Source organism: Dama dama, chromosome 15 (genome assembly GCF_033118175.1).
Source record: "Dama dama isolate Ldn47 chromosome 15, ASM3311817v1, whole genome shotgun sequence".
Lineage (NCBI taxonomy): Eukaryota > Metazoa > Chordata > Mammalia > Artiodactyla > Cervidae > Dama > Dama dama.
This window is the reverse complement of record NC_083695.1, coordinates 83,224,574-83,244,226: the sequence shown is the minus strand read 5'-3', so window position 1 is coordinate 83,244,226 and position 19,653 is coordinate 83,224,574. Positions and strand designations below refer to the sequence as shown.

The 19,653-nt window shown below is 48.8% G+C and overlaps 1 protein-coding gene across 2 annotated transcripts in view; it reads right to left on the bottom strand.

Annotated features, from left to right (window-relative positions):
- The window catches only part of SLC18A2 (solute carrier family 18 member A2), a 38,787-nt gene extending 29,204 nt beyond the window's left edge, over positions 1–9,583 (bottom strand). For both annotated transcript variants that reach the window (XM_061162744.1, XM_061162745.1), the window contains exons 1-3: positions 9,503–9,583; positions 8,892–9,027; positions 6,969–7,320 (exon numbers count right to left, since the gene is read on the bottom strand). In XM_061162744.1, the coding sequence (XP_061018727.1) occupies positions 6,969–7,320; positions 8,892–9,012 (473 nt within the window). In that variant the 5' untranslated portion in view covers positions 9,013–9,027; positions 9,503–9,583. The remainder of the gene's footprint in view (positions 1–6,968; positions 7,321–8,891; positions 9,028–9,502) is intronic.
- Positions 9,584–19,653: the final 10,070 nt, after the last annotated feature.

Genomic DNA, 19,653 nt, shown 5'->3' with positions numbered 1-19,653 from the left:
TTTGACTCATTAGAAAAGACCCTGATGCTGGAAAAAATTGAGGGCAGGAGGAGAAGGGACGACCGAGGATGAGATTGTTGGATGGCATCACCGACTCAATGGACACGAGTTTGAGCAAACTCCGGGAGCTGATGAAAGACAGGGAAGCCTGGCACTTGTAGTCCATGGGGTCACAAAGAGTCAGACACGACCGAGCAACTAAACAACAACATTGCCTGTCTGGGGGAAGAATGAAGACACAACTGCCCTGGAATGAACAGAGGCTTCTTGTCCCTTTCAACATCCAACCTGGAAAACCACTGACTTAAGTCAAAGCTATTGGAATACCAGTAATATTACATCCGGCCTACAGCCCGGCCACTGACCAAGGTCACCTGGCAGAACACAGCTGGTGTGAGCGCCTTCTGACCTGGAGGCTCCAGCACTCCCGGAGATGATAAGCATGCGGAGTCACCTGTGACTGTCACAGTTCCATGTGGTAGCTGGCTCCAACCCTATTTTCAGATGGCCACACAGAGGCTCAAGGGACTTAAGTAACTTGCCCCAAATTCAGGACAGAGGGCATAATCTTGAGTGTCGACGAGGCCAGGTCCTGCTAGTGTACACTCTGGTGGGGACACCAGTCGCAGAAGCAGAGGTTCACACGGGGTGCATGGAGCATGGGTCCACAGTACCTGTTAGTACCAGGTGGCTTGGTACCCAGAGGGCTGAGCACTTATGGACAATTCTTTTAACCAAGACCAGGTGTTGTGTTTCTCTCTAAAAATACAGCAGCTACTGTTGTGTTTCTCAGTTGCTTTGGGATTTTAATAAAGCATGACTGGAAAACCAAATGGCAAAGCTAGAAGGAAACTCAAAGGCTGGCCAGTCCAAACCCCCATCTGGGATGAGAAAGTCAAGGTTCAAAGGTTGAGCCTGTGACTCAGCCACAACTGCAGAGCAAGCCAGACGCTTTGGGTATCACTGGGATCCTGGGGCTTCCTTCTCACTACCAGACTCATGTGGCCTACGCTTTCAACACTGGCCAAGCCACTGGCAGCGTTGCCCAGTGGCAAGTGCTGGGCAGCATCCTTCTCTGGAGCTCAGCCCCAAGGCAAACGCAGCCCACTGGGCAGCTCCTGGCTCTGCACCCTCAGACTGTCCTGTCCCCCTGAACACCTGCCTCAGGACAGCTGCCCAAGGCCCCAGGGTCACTGAGTGATGGGCAGATGGCCACTGTCCTTTCTGCCTCCCCACAATGTCTCCTAAATGGTCAGAACCTCAATTGACATTAGTCATAAATGTCTGATTTGGTCTCCTGCCGCAATTCAGTGCCATCTCAATTAAAGTGTTACTGAGCTGAGCCATGTCTGATGAGGCAAACCTTTACCCAAGCATCTCGTTATCACCCCCTCGTGAGTCATCCTGGCCCACAGTCATCTCCACAGGGCATCAGGGAGCAGTTAACTCAATTGGAATAAAAGTAAAAATCATATATTTGAATCCTAGAAGAGAGCGCAAAGCAATAAAAGTTATATGCAATATGTATCCATACACAGTCAGTGGAAAAACCCCATTATGTTCCTAAATTATCACTGGCAATCAATACTTGTTCTCTAATGCTACGAACTAGTTTATCTTTACCACAGAGATTAATGCAAGCTCTTGTCCCAGGCTTGCTAAGATCAGCCTCGGTTCCCTCTTCTGGGTAAGTGACAAAAGCAAGGACACAGAATAGAAGACAGAGAAGGGAACCAACTGCACCAGAGGAGACAGAGGTGACATCTCCCTTTTCAATTATCTCAACCACTCCTAAACAGTGAACAGCAGTCAAAAGAAAGGTGTTTTACATTTACTAGTGGCCCAGTGGTATGCAGGAGACACAGGGTCCATCCCTGGAGCGGGAAGATCCCCTGGAGGAGGGAATGGCAACCCACTCCAGTATTCTTATCTGGGAAATGCCACGGATGGAGGAGCCTGGCTGGCTACAGTCCATGGGGTCACAAAAAATCCGACAGGACTTGGAAGCTTGTGGTCAACCATTTCATAAATAAAAGAAAATCCTTAGGTTTAGCCCCTGGGTCTGTCTCTTTCAGTTATTACGTGTGGAGTGAGCTACAGGAGCCTTGAAATTCTTCCTCGCCCATGTGTTCCTTGATGTACAGGTCACGTGAGGGCTCTGCTCCCATGGGAAAGACCCAAATCCACAGCCAACTTGTTCTGATTTCAAAGCAAAGACGCTGTCACACCCTCTCCATCCTCACGACGTCTGGGATGGGAGATCCCTTTCCTGAATGGCCGCTTTCCCTGTCCATGGAGATGCTTTTTGAAAAGGTCACTGCTTATTCCTACAGAACCCACCTCAGACCAACTGCCTGAAGCTAGAGAAAAAAAAAACCCACAAAAACACACAGTCGATCTGGGGGGGATTTCATGCCCTGCGGCTTTCTCCCTGTCGTTCAGATGTGAGCTAAGATTTGTGAGGAAGAATAACTGGCTTTCAAATATACTAGGTAACTATGGAAATAAATTAAGCCACTAACGCTGGTTTGATAAAAAGCAGACCACTGAGACAACGACAAGCTGAGGAGGGAGCTCTCCCCACCCTCTGGCCCCAGAGTTAACCCTTTCCCAAGCCGTCGGGTTCATTTGGAATATCTTGGGTCTAAAGATACAACTACTATGTAAGCCTTATGTTAAGCAAGTGAAGACCATAGTGCCATGTTCTTAACTTGACTTACAGAAGAGAGAAATGTGAAGGTGGTTTTCACATTGTTTATCTCCCTGGAACATGCGTTTTAAAAATCCACTTACTGGGCCAAATGACAACAGCTGTTGCTCGTATAAGTCCTTCTACGCCATTTCACTCACAAGTGCAATCATGAAACGAACAGTTAAACTGGAATTAGAAAAGAAGTCACACAAGCCTCAAAGACGGCAATTAAGTCAAGACACACACCCACAGGCTTTGGAAAGTGTGTTACTGGACCTGTGATCGCCACCCTCACCACAGTCAAAATGTCCTTTGTTCCCTATCTGGTCACAAATTATTCAGTGAAAATATACTACCTACAGAGGAAATGAAACAGGAATTACTTGCACCATCCAGCAGCCAAATGAGCACTTAAATACTTCCTAAGAATTGTCATATTTTATTTTCATGACTTGAGATCTTACCCAATATTTAAAACAAAAGACAGGAGGCTGCCTCCTGTTGTCACCCACTCACAAAAGCCACTCATGTGGCAGCATTGTGACCACAAACAATGGGGCGCTGGATTGTAATGTGGGGGTTCAACGGGTTATGATGGGTGTGATGTTGGGTGTCTCATTTCAGAGTGGGTGCTGCTTACAGCAAGAAGCTTTAGAAATGAGTGGCTCCATGCAGCCCATCTCTAAGGAGCTCCCCACTGCATCTCTGGAGATGCAAGAGGTTTCTTTTTTCCCCACTGTCAGAAGCACTGCAGAGACACCGGGATGCTGGACCAGCACACATCACGGGATGGAAAAAGATATTTTTCTAAGGCCAGGGAGGTGGGGGAGGATCAAGGTCCCTCATATCAGGCTGATTTTTCCTAAACTCACTCCCACTGAACAAAAATAGCATCCAACAACTCACTGTTTTGACTTTTTCTCATTCAGCCTGGTGCACCCAGGGAGAGCCCAAGTAGATGCTAAAAAGGTGGATTTTACCTATATTATTTATATTCCATAACTAAAGGTACAAACCAGGTTAATAGTAAGCTGGTGGAAAGAACTGGAAGAGAGGAAGACATCATCAGAGTCTGGACAAATGCTTTCTCCTCCTGAGCTGTTGTTTAGCGACCCCATGGACTATAGCTGGCCAGGCTCCTCTGTCCACGGGATTTCGCAGGCAAGAATACTGGAGTGGTTGCAATTTCATTCCACTGAGTCACCAAGGAAGCCTATCCTTGTGAGTGGCAAACCCCTTTGGCTATAAACCAGGAGTCCCTAACCTTCAGGATCTAATGCCTGGTGATCTGAGCTGGAACTGATGTAATAATAACAGAAATAAAGTGCATAGTAAATGTAATGCCATTGAATCGTCCCCAAAGCACCCCCTACCCCCTACCCATGGAAAAATTGTCTTCCACAAAACCGGTCCCTGGTGCCAAAAAGGTTGGGGACCACTGCTATAAAAATACTAAGACAGCCCCAAAAGCTTTTGCTCAAGCCTCCTCAAGATCTGATGCTTCAAGTTTTAACTACTCTTTAATCAGAAACATATTAACCAAGTGTAAAATGCTATTTTAAACTCAGTTCTTTACAACCCCGAAAATGTGAGTCACACATCTCGTTGGTAATTGCGGATGTGATTGGCACAAATTACATCAAAAGGCTATTTGCAATGCCTCACAAGGGAAGAGTCTGTAAGCGGAAATATATTTATCACTTCTCTGAGCAGAGCTGCGGAGTGCCCAGAAATGCTGCAAGTCCCCAAATTCATATCCACTGGGCTTGGAAAATATTAGAAAACATTACTTATCATGATCACGTTGGAGGGACAACAGAGTTTGTTCAATTGTTTTGCCTGCCTGCATTGATATTAACATTTGTTTCCATTTCCACATTACAAGGCAGTGCTAGAAGATGAAGATTATTTTGAAATTTTGCTGGAGAGCTAGGAGAAATCAGCTAGGGCGGAAAATTTTGTTCTTGACAAGTTCCACCATACAAATAGACTAAATTTCACAGGTCACTAAAGGAAATTAGTTTTGTCTTGGAAGATAATTTTTTTTAGGAGGCCCAAACACAAGCCTTGCATGCATGCATGCTAACTCACATCCAACTCTTTGCAACCCCATGGACTGTAAGACCACCAGGCTCCTCTGTCCATAGGATTCTTCAGGCAAGAACACTGGAGTGGGTTGCCATGCCCTCTTCCACGGAATCTTCCCATCCCAGGGATCAAACCTGCGTCTCCTGCAGCTCCTGCATTGCAGGCAGATTCTTTACCCCTGAGGGGGCTGCAATGTCAAAGCATTTGGAGTATATAACAGGGCAAAGGTCTCACTGGTTTTAAACAAGCTCCTGCCCCTTGGCATAAGCAAAGCATTAGAAATGAGAATGGGAGGTTTTATCCAAGCTTTTCATTTGCCATTTACATTTGGACGATTGGAACGCTCACATCGTTTCTGCCGAGTTTCTAAGTATTGCACTGTACAGCTAGTGACAGGCCTGCCCAAGTGATTGGCAAGGTGTTATTACAATAATGTCCTCAATTTTCCCATATAGCATTTGAGCTGTTTGCTTTCTCAGAATACAAAACCCGGAGCTGTTTTCTGTAATTATACCAGATGCATTTTAAGGCGCGCTCTTAGGTGTGTGAAAAGAAAGAAAATCCTGTAACCACAGAGGTCTGCTTGGTTTTCCTCCTGAAGAACAGAAGACCCGCTGACTGCCACCTTCACAATGGTGCTTCTTGGTGGGCGCCCAGTCGGTCCAGCATCCTGCCTTCATTTGCTTAACATTTTACGCAGCAGCCTGGTAACACTGCCACACAGCCTGTGGGCTGGATGTGGCCTGGGATGGTTAAAATGCATTCAATGGCACCACCCAGTCCAGAAAATCACATCGCAGAGGTAGAAAACGTGCTTCCGTCCGACTCACCATGGGTACCCTACCAGAAATCTCTGTGTCAGAGGACCGCTTGTGTGGAGGAAGGCAGGCCTGCTGTGCCCGTTTTGAGCCCCTGCCACCACCCCAGGCCTCATCACCTCATACAGCCCCCAGCCCTCCAGAGTTGGCAACACTCTCAGCCACACAGGGTCCCTCTCTATTGTCACCATCTTGAAATGATGAATAGGATGTTAATAAAAGGCTGGACCTTGGAGGAAGAAATGGCAACCCCCTCCAGTATTCTCGTCTGGGAAATCCCTTCCCAGAGGAGCCTGGTGGGCTACAGTCCACGAGGCCGCAGAGAGTTGGACACGTCCCAGTGACTAATACTTTCACTTTTCACTTTCCCTGACTCTTCAATTTGGTTTTGGAACCTCTAGTGGCTCCTAAGTGCTCCTGCAACCAACTCCTACTCCTCCGTCTAGCACGTGGGGCTTCTCACAGCCCAGCCCGGCCCAGTCCCCCCAGACCTGCCCTCCTCAGTTCTCTGGACCCCTCTTTTGCCCTGTTTCCCACCTCTGGTCCTTGTCTTTGTTTGTGCTTCTAAGCCTGCTTCACAGGTAGGACTCTGGGCACCGCCCCCCTCCACGGTTTTTCACATCTCCGCTCTTGGGGTCACACTGTTTAGATGCGAGCCCACCACCACCACTCTACCAGCTCCCACTCTTTGCAACAGACACCTCCTCCCCTCTTTTGCAAGCCCCCTGACCTGTGCTTGCAGCCCCCAAGTACTGGGCAGAGCTGGACCACCTCAGCTGGAGAAGAACAAATACTAGCTGGATGACCACCAAAAACGGAAATGTGAACCATTATTCAGAATAACTGGGTCTTAAAAGACTCCAGAACATCCGGATTAACATAAAGCTCGTGTGGGCAGCTTGAATTATCTGGGGGGAAAAAAAATTCTCTTCGTGTGTGCACGTGGACACAGCTCAGCAGGTGGGAGGGGAAGGGCCACTGCCCAGGGCCTCGGGGTCAGTGAGCTGCTTCCTCTATCAGCAGGATTATGGATCACATCCCACGTTCCCCACCCGGCCATCCACACGAGCCTTGACCACACCAGCTCTGAAGGAAACCACTTCGGCTGTCTGTTGGGAAGTCCATGACCAGAGGTGGAAGAGAAGAGAAAGCCACGAGGCACATACAATCCCACAATGACGGCCATGGTGGCAATGAAAAGGAGCACCAGAGGGGAAATCGCGACTGACTCAAGATGAAACGTAAGGTGAAGGAGACTGGATTTTCCCTCCAGCTTTAGATCTCCAGACTCTGATCAATGAATAAGAAACAAAATGATCTGGAACAAAATTATGAATATTTAGCTCCTTGAGCGAAACAATATAACCCACCTGTTGGTCAACAGTCCTATGAACGGGTTGGTGAGGAGCTGGACAGTGGCTTTCGAGGCAAACAGCAGGCCGACCTGCACATTCTCATTCAGGAGGTCTTTGTCTTCACTGGGACAGTCGGAAGGGGCCGAGGACGAGTTAGTGGCCATGCGCTGCGTGGTGGCCTCGTGCACCAGTGCCCCCTGAAGGTGGTCGGTGTTGTTCCCGGTGACCATGGTGGAATTGTCGTAATAGGAGAAGATGTTCTGGAAGCCGCCGGAGGCGGAGGCTGTGAGCCCAGGCTTGGCGGTCTGGATTTCTAGAGCATCTTTCTCATGCTCAATGCTATACAAGTAACTCGGGATGATGGGGACTGGGGACGAGAGCAGGACAGCGGTGAGTACATTGAAAGCCTCCCTGGGGCCAAAGCCAGCAAAACTGTGGTCTTGTCAAATGCTAAAGGAGACCCAGAGAAGTGGCGTGTCTGCCTCAGGAAAGGGAACCTCTGCACTGACACTGAACAATTTCATGTTGTTTAGCTCTGGGAAAGATTGAGGGCAGAAGGAGAAAGGGGTGACAGAGGATGAGATGGTTAGAGGGCATCACTGACTCAATGGACTTAAGTTTTAGCAAATTCCAGGAGATGGTGAAGGGCAGGGAAGGCTGGTGGGCTGCAGTCCAAGGGGCTGCAAAGAGTCGGACACAACTGAGCAACTAAACAACAAGCTCTGAGAACAAAGCCCCAGAGGCTGTGTGAGCTCTCAGGGCCAGCAGACCTGACCAGCCCCAAAGCTCCCTATGCTTCTTACAGGGCTCCTTCACAGGAATATTTTAGGAAAGGAAAGCAAGATGCAATCTGAAATCTAGTCAGTGCTGACCTGGGGTCAACCAGGGCTTCTCAGAAAGAGGCTAGAGAGACCTTTAAGTGAATGAATCAGGAAAACAGAAACCTAAATTTCATTATGTGTCTTAGAAAAAAAAAAATTAACCTGCAGGAAGTAATAATAATTTGGAAATTCTGCACCAGGCTCACTTTATCTTTCTATTACTTGAGGGGGAAGCAGCAATGTTTCATACAACTTGGCAAATTCAAGACTTCTGAGACTTTCATAAAGGAAAAGAAAGCTGATGTAACCGAAGCTTTGGGCATGTGTATAACAGAGGATTCAAGACAAAGGAGTACCCAGGCCCTTGTTACTCTACTGGGATGAGCCCCAAAGCTCCGATATTCCTGGAAGTGAAAACCTGACTCTCTGATGCTCTGAAAACTGTCCAGAGAGAGAACCTTAAACAGAGACAAGGGAAATGACCCTTTAAAAAATCATTTTTATTCATTAAAAATTGGGATATTTTTTAGGAAAATATGCGTGCCAAACCCGTTGTTCATGAGGCTAATTAAGAGACCTGGATGTCAATTATGTAGCTGTTCAAAAATCTATTACAGCCAAAAAGATGAAAACCAACAGTTAAAACTGCTCTTGATAGGAGTCCTGACATGTGTCCATGCCAAGTCATCTGCAGAGTCACTACATTTAAATGTCCCTTCCTGCTATGGAGGGAGGTATGCTGACCTGTTCCTTTAGGTGACAGACCACATTATTAACCCACCTTTTTCGCGGGGCGTAATAATTATTATAACATTATTCTGAATCCTGGAAATTGCTCTTCCTTCATAGAATTTTTTTTTTTTTTTAATCGCGTTGAAAGTGACAAGGGGAAGCAGGAAATTATCAGGAGGAAACATAAGTTCTGGGTTTTATCTGATGTCACAGTTTTTTGACCGGACCTCCAGGAAAACGAAGCCGCAAACGCGGCCACTAGCCTAAACGAGGCAGCCTCGGGCGGGGAACGTCTTTTTGAAAAACGTATTCTCTCCAACCTGCCCGCACCGCGCTGGGGTAAGGCGGGCGCGCCCGGGGACTGGGACGCCCGGTCCGTACGTACCCACGACCGTGAGCAGCATGTTATCCAGCAGCAGCGCGAGGAACACGATGAACAGGATGAGCTTCCGCGAGTGCCGGCTCTCCTGCAGCCAGCGGAGCAGCGCCAGCTCGCTCAGGGCCATGGCTCCGGGGCTCGGCTGCGGGCGCGGCGCGCGGTCAGAGGCCGTGCGGGACCGCCGGCTCCCCCGACCCCAGGGCTCGGACTTCGCCCGGCCCGGCCTGCCGGAGGGGCGCTCGCAGAGCGGCGCGCACCGGACGGCGCCAGACGGCCCCCGGCGTCCCACCCTCGGCTCACCTGCGGCGAAAGCGTCCTCACCGGCACCTGAGCTCCCGGGTAATAACGCCGCGAGCGCCGTCGGGGCGCGATCCCCCGCCACGCCCGGCTCTCCGCCGCCCGCGCCCACTTCACCCCCTGAGCGCTCGGAAAGGGCCGCGCGCCCCCCGCGCACCAGAGGTCCTGCACCTCGGCTTTCCCGGGACCCCTCGGAACCCCGCGAGTGGCGCCTCCGGGGGCTTCCCCTGTCCTCAGCCGGGCCCCACTCTCCCGCGCGTCCCGGCGGCGATCGGTCCCCAGCGCCGAGCCCCGCGGGCCGGGAGCGGGGCCGGCCTTACCTCGGGGTCGTCTGCGGCTGGCCGCCGTAGGCTCCGTCTGGCCGGCCGGCTCCGGTCGCCGTCTCCACCCCAGCGCCCGGCCGCCGCCGCTCAGTTTACCGGGTCCGGCTCTGACGTCACGGCCGGCGCGGAGCGGGGGCGGGGGGCTGGGGCGCCCGGGCCTCCGCCTTCCCAGCGCAGTAGCTCTCCTGTCCCCGCCCCGCCCCGGACCCGGCTTTGCGCTGGGACTCCGGAGTCGCCCGGTCCCGAGCAGACCCTCGCCCCTTTCCGGGCACTTGGCCGTGCGCCCTGGGAACACCGGCCCGGGTGAAGGGGATGGGTCTCAAAGGGAGGACGTCAGGAACCCCAGGGCGAGGGGCCAAGGGTCCTGGGCTCAGGGGCCAGGATGAGGAGTCGGGGATTAGTGCTTTCATCCGGCCCCAGTTAGGAGCTAACGCTCTCCTTGAGCCTCCGTGTTCCTGAGCTGGGCCATGAGGACGTGAAGCCTCGTGAGTGAGTGTGCCTGGGACAGAGGTTGGGGTTGGGCGGCCGCGGACAGACCTGTTTCCTGGAGAAGCCGCCCTGCACCCCAGCACCCCTCCCCTCTTCCGCCTCCGGATCTTGGTGCAGAGTGCCCCTCGGCCTCTTTGACCATTGGATCCTCGGGTACCCTCCAGATGCTGATGTGGATACGGTGGGGGGCGGGGGGCGGGGGGCGGGGAGAAGGGGACATCCCTCAGCGTCATCCCCACAGTGAGAGTGAGGATATGAGGGCCCCAGGCCCCTGAGTCGAGGTCCCAGAAAGGAGGACCATGTCGCCTGAGCAGGGGACACTGGAGACTAGGTGAGCGCCTGGTGCCCAAATAAAAGGACCCCGTGGGCAGCTGCCCAAGCCCTGTGGCCACAGTGCTCTCTGCTCAATGTTTTCCGGGGATACTGGCAAAGGGCCTGTCTGTGGCTGACCTGGAGCTGTCATCTTCACTACCAAAGGGCAGGAGCCCAGTTTGATTTCCAAGTCCCTCTATTTTATAAAGAGAAACAGATAGACTTCCCTCCTGACACAGCTGGAGCTTTGGTGACCCTTTAAGGGGCGGGAGGAGCAGAAGCTGTTTTCTTAGAAAGCCACTTAGAATAAATGTTATCTGCTGCAGCGGCAGAGGTAGAGTCTGGCCGTGTTTTATTAATGTTTGCTTGTCAGCTGGAGACTGCTAAGAGCAGCGGGGTGCTGTGTGGGGCTCCCCTCTCTCTGCACCTCCTTCCTCCCTTCCAGATACCCCCTGTGCCATCCCGGATGTGAGAGAAATGGTTGGATAAGTAAGTAGGTCAGTAACATGGGGACTCCGGGATGTCCCAGGATGTGTGCAACTTAAATATTAAACGGGGAGGAGGGGAGGAAAACCACTTAGGAGGAGAGAACAGATGGCAGGGAGCTGTTTGAGATGGCTCAGAAGGGGATCACGTTCATGGGGTGGCCCAAAGTGCCTGGAGTTTCAGAACAGAGACACGGGCCCTGTCCCTCTGCTCTGTGGGGCAGAGAGGTGTCATGGTTATCAGGATGCCTGGGTCCTGTCCACTGTGGCCTTGATAGGTGACCTCGGGCACATTATGTATCTTCTCTGTGCCTTAGTTTTCTCATCTCTGAAACGGGGATGCCAACTGGACATGATGCCAACTGGACATAATGCAGTGTTGTTGTGGGGATCCACAAGGATTCCTTAATACAGTGCCTGGCATAAAAGTGAGAGTCAGCATCCACCGTTCATCCACCCAACAAATATTTGTTGAGCATTGACTACATCCAGGCACTGTCGATGATATTGGAGAGATATTAATGGCCCAAAGAGATAAAATCCCCATCCTTGGGGGCGTTACACATTCTGATGGCAACACCACGATGGTGCACAGAGGAAGCCACACCAACTTGAGCCCAGTCATCTGGAAGAATATGGTGCTAGGGGAAAATGCCATTCCCTAGGTCCCTTCTCCTGATCTCTACCACCCCTCCTAGAGCACCATAGCCTGTACTAGCGTCTTAAGATTTTTTGTTGACATGCCCCAGAGTGTTTTTAAAAAGATAGGTGAGCCTCACATATTTCTCAGTTGGCATCTAAAATATTCTTTCATCATAAATTTAAATAGTTTAGGGGTATATCATGTATGTGTGTGTATGTTAGTCACTTAGTTGTGTCTAAATCTTTGCCGCCCCATGGACTGTAGCTCACCAGGCTCCTCTGTCCATGGAATTCTCTAGGCAGGAATACTGGAGTGGTTGCCATTCCCCTCTCCAGGGGATCTTCCCAACCCAGGGATTGAACCCGGGTTTCCTGTGTTGCAGGCAGATTCTTTGCTGTCTGAGGCACCAGGAAAGCCCCATATCATGTATCAGTTCAATTCAGTTCAGTTGCTCAGTCCTGTCCGACTCTTTGTGACCCCATGGACTGCAGCACACTAGGCTATATTCATCTTTATATATAAAACCATTGCGACTCTCTTTTGAATGTACCCAATGGATTATGAAATTACCACGTTTTATTTGAAAATACAAAGAACTTTTTCTTTAACACTGTAAATGTTACATTGTTTCTCTTTAACAATGTAAAAATTTTACATTGTTTCCTTTATGCTCTCAAAGTATATTTTCTAGCCACTTTCAACAGAATTTTATCTAACTGTAATTTTTTATTACTTAAATTCTGTATTTACCACCTTATCTATTATATGAACTTCAACAGATATATGAACATGCATTAGCATTTTAAAATTTTCTTATGGCCATAAGGTCCTAAGTTCAAAAATTCTTTTTTAAGATTGTGTTATTATATCAATTATTGGTAGTATATAAATGATAAAGCTGCAAACACATAATACAAATTTTGATAAATATTAAACAAAAGAGAAACATATTAGATGTGTATTACCTAATGAGATGAGTAGGGAGAGGATTTTTGGAGCCTTAACAGAAGAGAAACCATATTGTCTCTGGATGTTTTTATGCCTCAGAACAATGTAACACAGTAAAATGCTATGTGTCAGGTTGGGTGGGAGGTAAGCCTTTCTTTGTCCAGTGGGAGACAGGAGATTATTGAAAGGGGAAGCGATAAAAGAGAATCCTCATGTCTCTACCTGGGACCATCTCAGCCAGGTTAGTTTTTAAGTACAGGGCACAGGGAATGAGCATCTGCTATGGCTTGGGAAACCTTGAAATATACCCAGTGTCCTGAAGTAGCAGATTGAAGAGCCAACCTGGAAAGCCCTGCCTATCTGGGACTTTGGGACTCCAGAGCCTTTTAACTGACTCAGCCCCTACCTCCCCTCTCTAGCCACACTCGCTCCTCTGGCCTTTCTCTGCCGCAGGGCCTCTGCACATTCTCTGCCCGGGAAGTTCTGCTTCTAGTTATCACCTTCTCCTTCTTCGTTACCAGTCCTAATGCCACTTCTTAAGGGGAGCCATCCTTTCATGGACACCCCAGCCCCAAGTATCAGGTCCCCTTCTCTTGTAAATCCTCATGGAACAGTTACTTCCTCCAAAATATTTCTGTCCATGAGGAGCTGTTCTCCATCTCCCCAGGTATCAGGACCAGGGAGACCCTTCTTGGTCATCACCAAGGTTCCAGAACACAGATGAAGCTCATTAAATACCTGCAAGAAGGATGTGTTCTGGGTGGATTGGGTTCCCTTATGAAGCAGAATGGTGGGAACCTGAAAGAGAAGCACCTTTGCTGGAAGGTCAAGGTTACACTCCTGTCTCTCTCCCCCACTCCTCCAGGACCAGGCTTTGAGGAAGCCCCCTAGTGAACACTGGTGGCTCAGATGATAAAGGATTAGCCTGCAATGCAGGAGGAATTGGGAAAATCCCCTAGAGAAGGGAATGGCAACCCACTCCAGTATTCTTGCCTGGAGAATTCCACGGGCAGAGGAGCCTTGCAGGCTATAATTCAGGGGGTCACAAAGAGTTAGACACAACTGAGTGACTAATACTTTCACTTTTATTTCCTAGTGAACACATTTATTGACTTGACCAAAAAGATCGTTTGGGATTTTCTGTAGGATATTAAGGAAAAACTCGAATGAACTTTCTGGCCAACCCAGTATTCACTTTTCCTGGGAACTCAGACTGGTGAGCTCAGCCACTCAACCCCCTGCCTTCACCCACTCCCACCCTTTTCAAACACTAGGGACTGGGAAGGTACAAAGGTCCCAGCAGGGTTGATTTTTTTTTTCCCCATTAAATTTCAGTATTTAGGAAAGATAAGGCATGGAGCTTTCTTGAACATAGCAGTTATTTGAAATCGGCACTATGGGAGATACACTAATAGTTTAAGCCATGGATGGCATCTGATTGGGTCACTTTTACAATTCTGTGAATTTGAGTGAGTCATTAAACTTGTACGTGCCTCAGTTTAACATCTGTCACTCAAGCATGATAGGAGCACCCCCCCTCCTGCCCCCACAACACACACACACACATACAGAGCTGTTTGGGAATGGAGAGAGATGATCCTGGCATAGTGCCTGGCGCAGAGCAGAGGCTCACAGTTGAAGGGTTCCTTGGCCTCAGAAAAGTGAAAGTGCTGATACCCGGGAGATGTAAGTGGTCCATGGGAAAATCCTTGGGCGCTCTCCCCATCAGAGACCTTGGAAATAAGGAAAACAGATTTATGACCTGGGCATTAAGCTGTGAAATGCAGACAAGGGATCAGAGCAGAAATGAACAATGGCATCCTGAAGAGATACAATTGTTCGTGGGCCAGCAAAACCCAATACACTGGTTAACTTGTGGGCAGAGTAAGGAGTGGAATACCCGGTGGAGAGCCAGGCATGGGGTGGAGCAGGCTGTTCCTAGAAGAGGGAGCCCCATTGGCTCCGAAGCTCATGAAGAGATGCTCAGACACACTAGTGATCAGAGAAATGCCAATTATAATGGGAGGAAGAGGCAGCACTATACCCATCAGACTGACAACAACTAGGAAGCTGGGTTCACAACAAATGCCATTTGTTGGTGAAGATGTAAGGAAATAGGGACCCTTTCCTTGGGGGTGGTGTGGGGACTGGGGCAGCCTTTCTGGAAGCTTGGTGGAATTAAGTCAGCGTGCACCCTCTGATCAAGTCCACATCTCAGGGAAATCCCAAGGGAGGAAGAACTAGGGAAGGCAGGAAGGCATTACAGTGTTGGTTGCAGTGGGGAGTGGGAGGCAACTTCGGTCTCCATCACTAGGGAAGAAATAATTGAAATGTGGAGGATGCTCAGAATGGAGTGCCGTGGATGTGGGATTACCCATGTGTCTGTGCACAGATTCTACTAAGCCTTGAGGGTAAAGGCAGGAGGAGGCGAGCGGGATCTGAAGTAAGATTCCATGTTGTAAAAGCACACGGAACACCACTGGAGGCTTCATTCCTATTCAAGGGTCCATATTAAGTTCTGCGGAGCGGGTGCCTTCATAGGAGAGGGGCCCAGGAGTGAGCATGCAGGATGAATTGGGAAAAAAAGTGGACATAAACCAGGAAATGGGCCTTACAAGGACCGATGATGATAGTATGCTCAGAGATGAGACAGATGATCAGCTCAACTCTGTGCACATGGGTGCCCCCAAAGGGATGCCTAGAGAAGTAGGAGCCTTTCAGTACAGAGTTAGCTGTTCTGAACGCATAGGCTGCCCAGGGGCTTTATCTCCCAGGGCAGGCAGGACTGTGCTCTGTCTTAACCCAGCCTGATGGGAAGGGAGAGCAGATGGAAATCCAGGTCCAGGAAAGAGCAGAGAACATCAGAAACAGTAAGCTGTCTGGCTAAATGCAAAAGATACAGCTGGTTTTTTCGTCTTATTTGGTTTTGTTTCATCTTTTCCCTCTTGTTTTCTCTGTAAGTCTTTAACTGTTTAGATTTATAACATTTAAAACTATAACAGTTGAGGAATTGATGACGAGTAGATGAACTACTTAAAACAACTATAACTTAAAGGATGAGGGTGGTTATGGGGATATAAAGCAGCCAGATATCTGTATTTTATGTGAAGTGGTATATTATTCACTGTAAATGGACTGTAAAAAGTCAAGAATGTGTGTTGTAGTCTCTAGCACAACCACTGTAAAAGTAATAAAAAGGAGAATAAATAGCTAACAGGAAAATTAAATGGGATTCTGTGAAGTATTCATATACTTGTAACAGATAGGAAAGGAGGAACAGATGAGCAAAAAAAAGAAAAAAAGAAATCAAACAAACAAACAAAAAAACCTAGAGGAGTCAAGTAGAAAACAAAAAATAAAATGATAGATTGAGGGCTTCCCTGGTGGCTCTGTGGTAAAGAATCCGCCTGCCAATGTAGGAAACAGTTTTGATCCTCTATCCGGGAAGAATCTACATGCCGCGGAGCGATGAAGCCTGTGTGTCAGGGGATGTTTAGCAGTAGGACTCCTGTGGGCTGTGTCCTATCTCTCTTGAGCCCTCTGTTCCTTATCAGTCCCCATCAGGGGTGAGAGGAGCTGGCAAGCCGCTCCCGGGACTGAGATCATAGAGATGGGATGCTTGCATCGGATTTCCTTCATTAGCTTTTCCATTTGGTGAAAGGGAGTATTTATGACCCTCTTTTGATATGGATTGCCTTTTGGCCTTATGGCCTCTATTGCTCCTTGTCTCCTTGGTAACTTGTAAAGTCAGGTCTTTTGACCTTTATCTGAAGAAGCTACCTTGTAATACGGTATATATACTCTTACGGAATTCAATAAAGCACTCTTGCTCCACCAGAGACTTGGGTCCCCATGTCCTTCTTTCTCTCTCTCTCTCTCTCTCTCTCTCTCTCTTTCTGGCCGATTCCCTGGAGCAAGAAGGCCGGCTGCGTAATCCAGGGAATATTAGCCTCTTTACTTCTTTCACTTTCTTATCGTGGACTCGGGACCACCAGGTTCCGGTCCACTAAAGAACCCCAACACCTGTGCACCACAACCACTGAGCCCGTGCCCTAGAGTCTGGGGGTCACAACTGCTGAAGCCCATGCTCCCTAGAGCCCATGCTCTGAAACAAGAGGAGCCCCCACAATGAGAAGCCCACTCACCACAAGAGAGTAGCCCCCTGCTCGTTGCAACTAGAGAAAAGCTCCTGCGGCAACAGAGACCCAGCACAGCCAAAAATAAGTCAATAAATAAAAATTTTAAAGAATGAGATTGAAATCCAGCTATATTAACAATTATATTGTGTATGGGGACCCATAATTAAAAGGTAGAAATTGTCAGAATAGATTAAAAAAAAAAATAGCCCCACCTCTACAATGTCTGTACAAGACCATTTAAATATAGACACAGGTAGGTGGAAAGTAAATGGGTGAAAAAAAATACAGCATGCAAACTATAAGCATAAGAGTGCTGAAATGACCACATTAATATAACGGTAAAAGCGATCAATTCAGTAGAAGACATAAGACTCAGTGTGTATATACCCGAGCAGAACTTCAAAATGTATGAAACAAAACCAGACAGAATTAAATAAGAGAAAAAGACAATTTCACAATCCAAACTAGGGAATCTAAACACCTAGACCAAAAAATCAGCAGATATAGAAGATCAAAACCACGCCATCAACCACCTTGGTTTAATTGATATTTATTTACCCTGAACAAATGACTTCACATTCTTTTCAAGTGCTCTTGGAAGGTCTCGGCCAAGATCGGTCTAATTCAGAGAGCTTTTTTCCTTCTTGAAGCCAGCTCTATCTGTTGTTAACCACGTATATAAAGACTGAGAATACAAGTGGGAAAAAAATGCATTTTATTTTCATCCTTTTCTGTGTTCTTCTGCATACTGCAAAGCACATTTTCTGTATAAAGTTTAACCAAATCTACTGTTCTGGTTTTAAGACAGAATGGCAAAGCAAATGTCAATTTACTTGAAGGAGGCCATGCTGATGGCCAATGAAATTAAGTCATAGATGCTCTAACTTAATAATTCAATCACTGAATTAACTGGCTTCATGCAGCATTATCTGTAAAATGTGGGTCTCCAGGTTTGGCCACTTTAATAGAATCACTAACCTGTCTGAGGACATTTGCTGTTATTAGAGGCTGCAGAGGAGCCAGGCAGCTGTGAAGGGCAGCATTTCATCAGCTTTAGGCCTTGATTCCCCACTCTCACCTGGACTTTTGCAATCATCTCCAGTGGCTACGCTAACGGTCACCCAGGCCTCCTACACTTCACCCTCCTCACCTGTTCTAGAGAGCTCTAAAACACCAGAGTGGTGATATCACTCCCTCTCCAAATCTTCAGTGGCTTTGCACTTGGGATAATGTCAAACATCTTCAATGTGGCCCAAGAGGAAGTGCCTGTTCTGGCCTCAGCCACTCCTCCATCCTCATTTACCACTGTTCGTGCCGCTGACCTAAAATCAGATTCCCTCCTGATTTGCTGGGCTCTCACATGGCATCAGATGTCTGTGTGTATCACGGGGGTCCTAGCATTGCAGCTGGAGGAACCCTGACCCAGAGCCCATGCCCCTCCTGGGTCATGCAGCCTCCACACTTCTTGTGGCCCCTGCCTTCCCCCTGCAGCCACAGAGGGCTTCTTGCACTGAGGTTCTCTGCCTCAGGGCCTTTGCACACTCCATTCCTTCTGCCTGTGAAGCTCTTCTCTGTCTCTTTGTTTCTTTCTCATTCCTTGCCTTCCGTCTGTTCATATATCTTGTGCTCCTTCCCACCTGGAGCCTTTGCTGAGGCCATTTCTGCTTGCCGGGAATGTCCTTCCCTCTCGCTCCTTTTAACTTCGTTAGTTCCCCCTTAGCCTTTATGCCTTGGGGTCAAGACACAGGTAGGCTGAAAGTAAATGGATGGAAAGGTGTTTCTTCTTAGGGAGGTCTTCCCAACACCTGTGCATTTGTCGCTTGTAGTATATTGATTGGTTCCTTCATTCCTGCTATTTCTCAATAATAATCTGTGACTGTGAGACTGTGAGTAATGTCTGACTTCTGCATCCCTCCTTCACACAATCTGAGGCCAGGGCAAGGCCGCTGGGATCTTGCTCCCCACATCTTCCCCCCAGAGCCTCACACTGCCTGGCACAGAGTAAGTATCCACAAATGCAGTGATTGACTCGGACTTGGAGACCACTTCGGCAGTGAGCGCCCTCTGAGGGTGACTCACGGAATTGACCTCTGTTCTCCCAGGCTGTCGAGAAACAGAAACAAGCTGCTACGCCCAGTCCAGCTCATAGGTCATTCATTGCAAAAGTGATGTCCCTCTACCACCTGTCTTCTACCTGCCCAAGCCCCGACCCCCTCCTACTTGGCTGGGTTTGAAAAACCTTTTTCCTGCCATTCTACCAACTTACCAAAAACCCCACTCAATTTACGATGCCAAGGCTTGGTGGCTCAGATGGTAAAGAATCTGCCTGCGATGCAAGAGACCCAGGTTTGATCCTTGAGTCGGGAAGGTCCCCTGGAGAAGGGAATGGCTACCCACTCCAGTATTCTTGCCTGGAGAATTCCATGGACAGAGGAGCCTGACAGGCTATAGTCCTTGGGGTCGCAAAGAGTCGGACATGACTAAGTGACTAAGCACATATGCAAGGAATTGCTGTCTTGCTCGTTAAGGCCTCAATCAATTGATTCCTTCATCCCCCTCCCTCCCCAGCAGCTACCTGCAGCCAACCCAGTCCCAACACCCCAACCTCTGTCTCTTTCTGACTGAGTCTTTGCTTAAGCAGAACCATCCACATAGTGTGACCCTCCTGCCCTTAGGAAGGAGAGCCCAGGAGGAAACAAAATGCCCAGATGTCATCACACCATCATAGTTTCACCATCAAAGCTGAAGACCCCTGGGACTGGCATCCTCTCATTCCGTAGAATGACTCCTCTTACCCCCAGCTCTGGTCACCACCTCCTGACCCAGCAGTCCCCTCGCCCACTCCTGGCAACAGGTGCTGCCTCCAATCCATCAGTGACAGCAGATCTCATTGAACCACCGCTTCCACTGAACCCTTCCCCAGCTCAAGAGCCAAAGGTGGCTTCCTATACTCCTGTCTAAACATTTCTGTGTTTCAAGTTCAGTTGCTCAGTCATGTCTGACTCTTTGCAACCCCATGGACTGCAGCACGCCAGGCTTCCCTGTCCATCACCAACTCCCAGAGCTTGCTCAAACTCATGTCCATCAAGTCGGTGATGCCACCCAACTGTCTCATCCTCTGCTGTCCCCTTC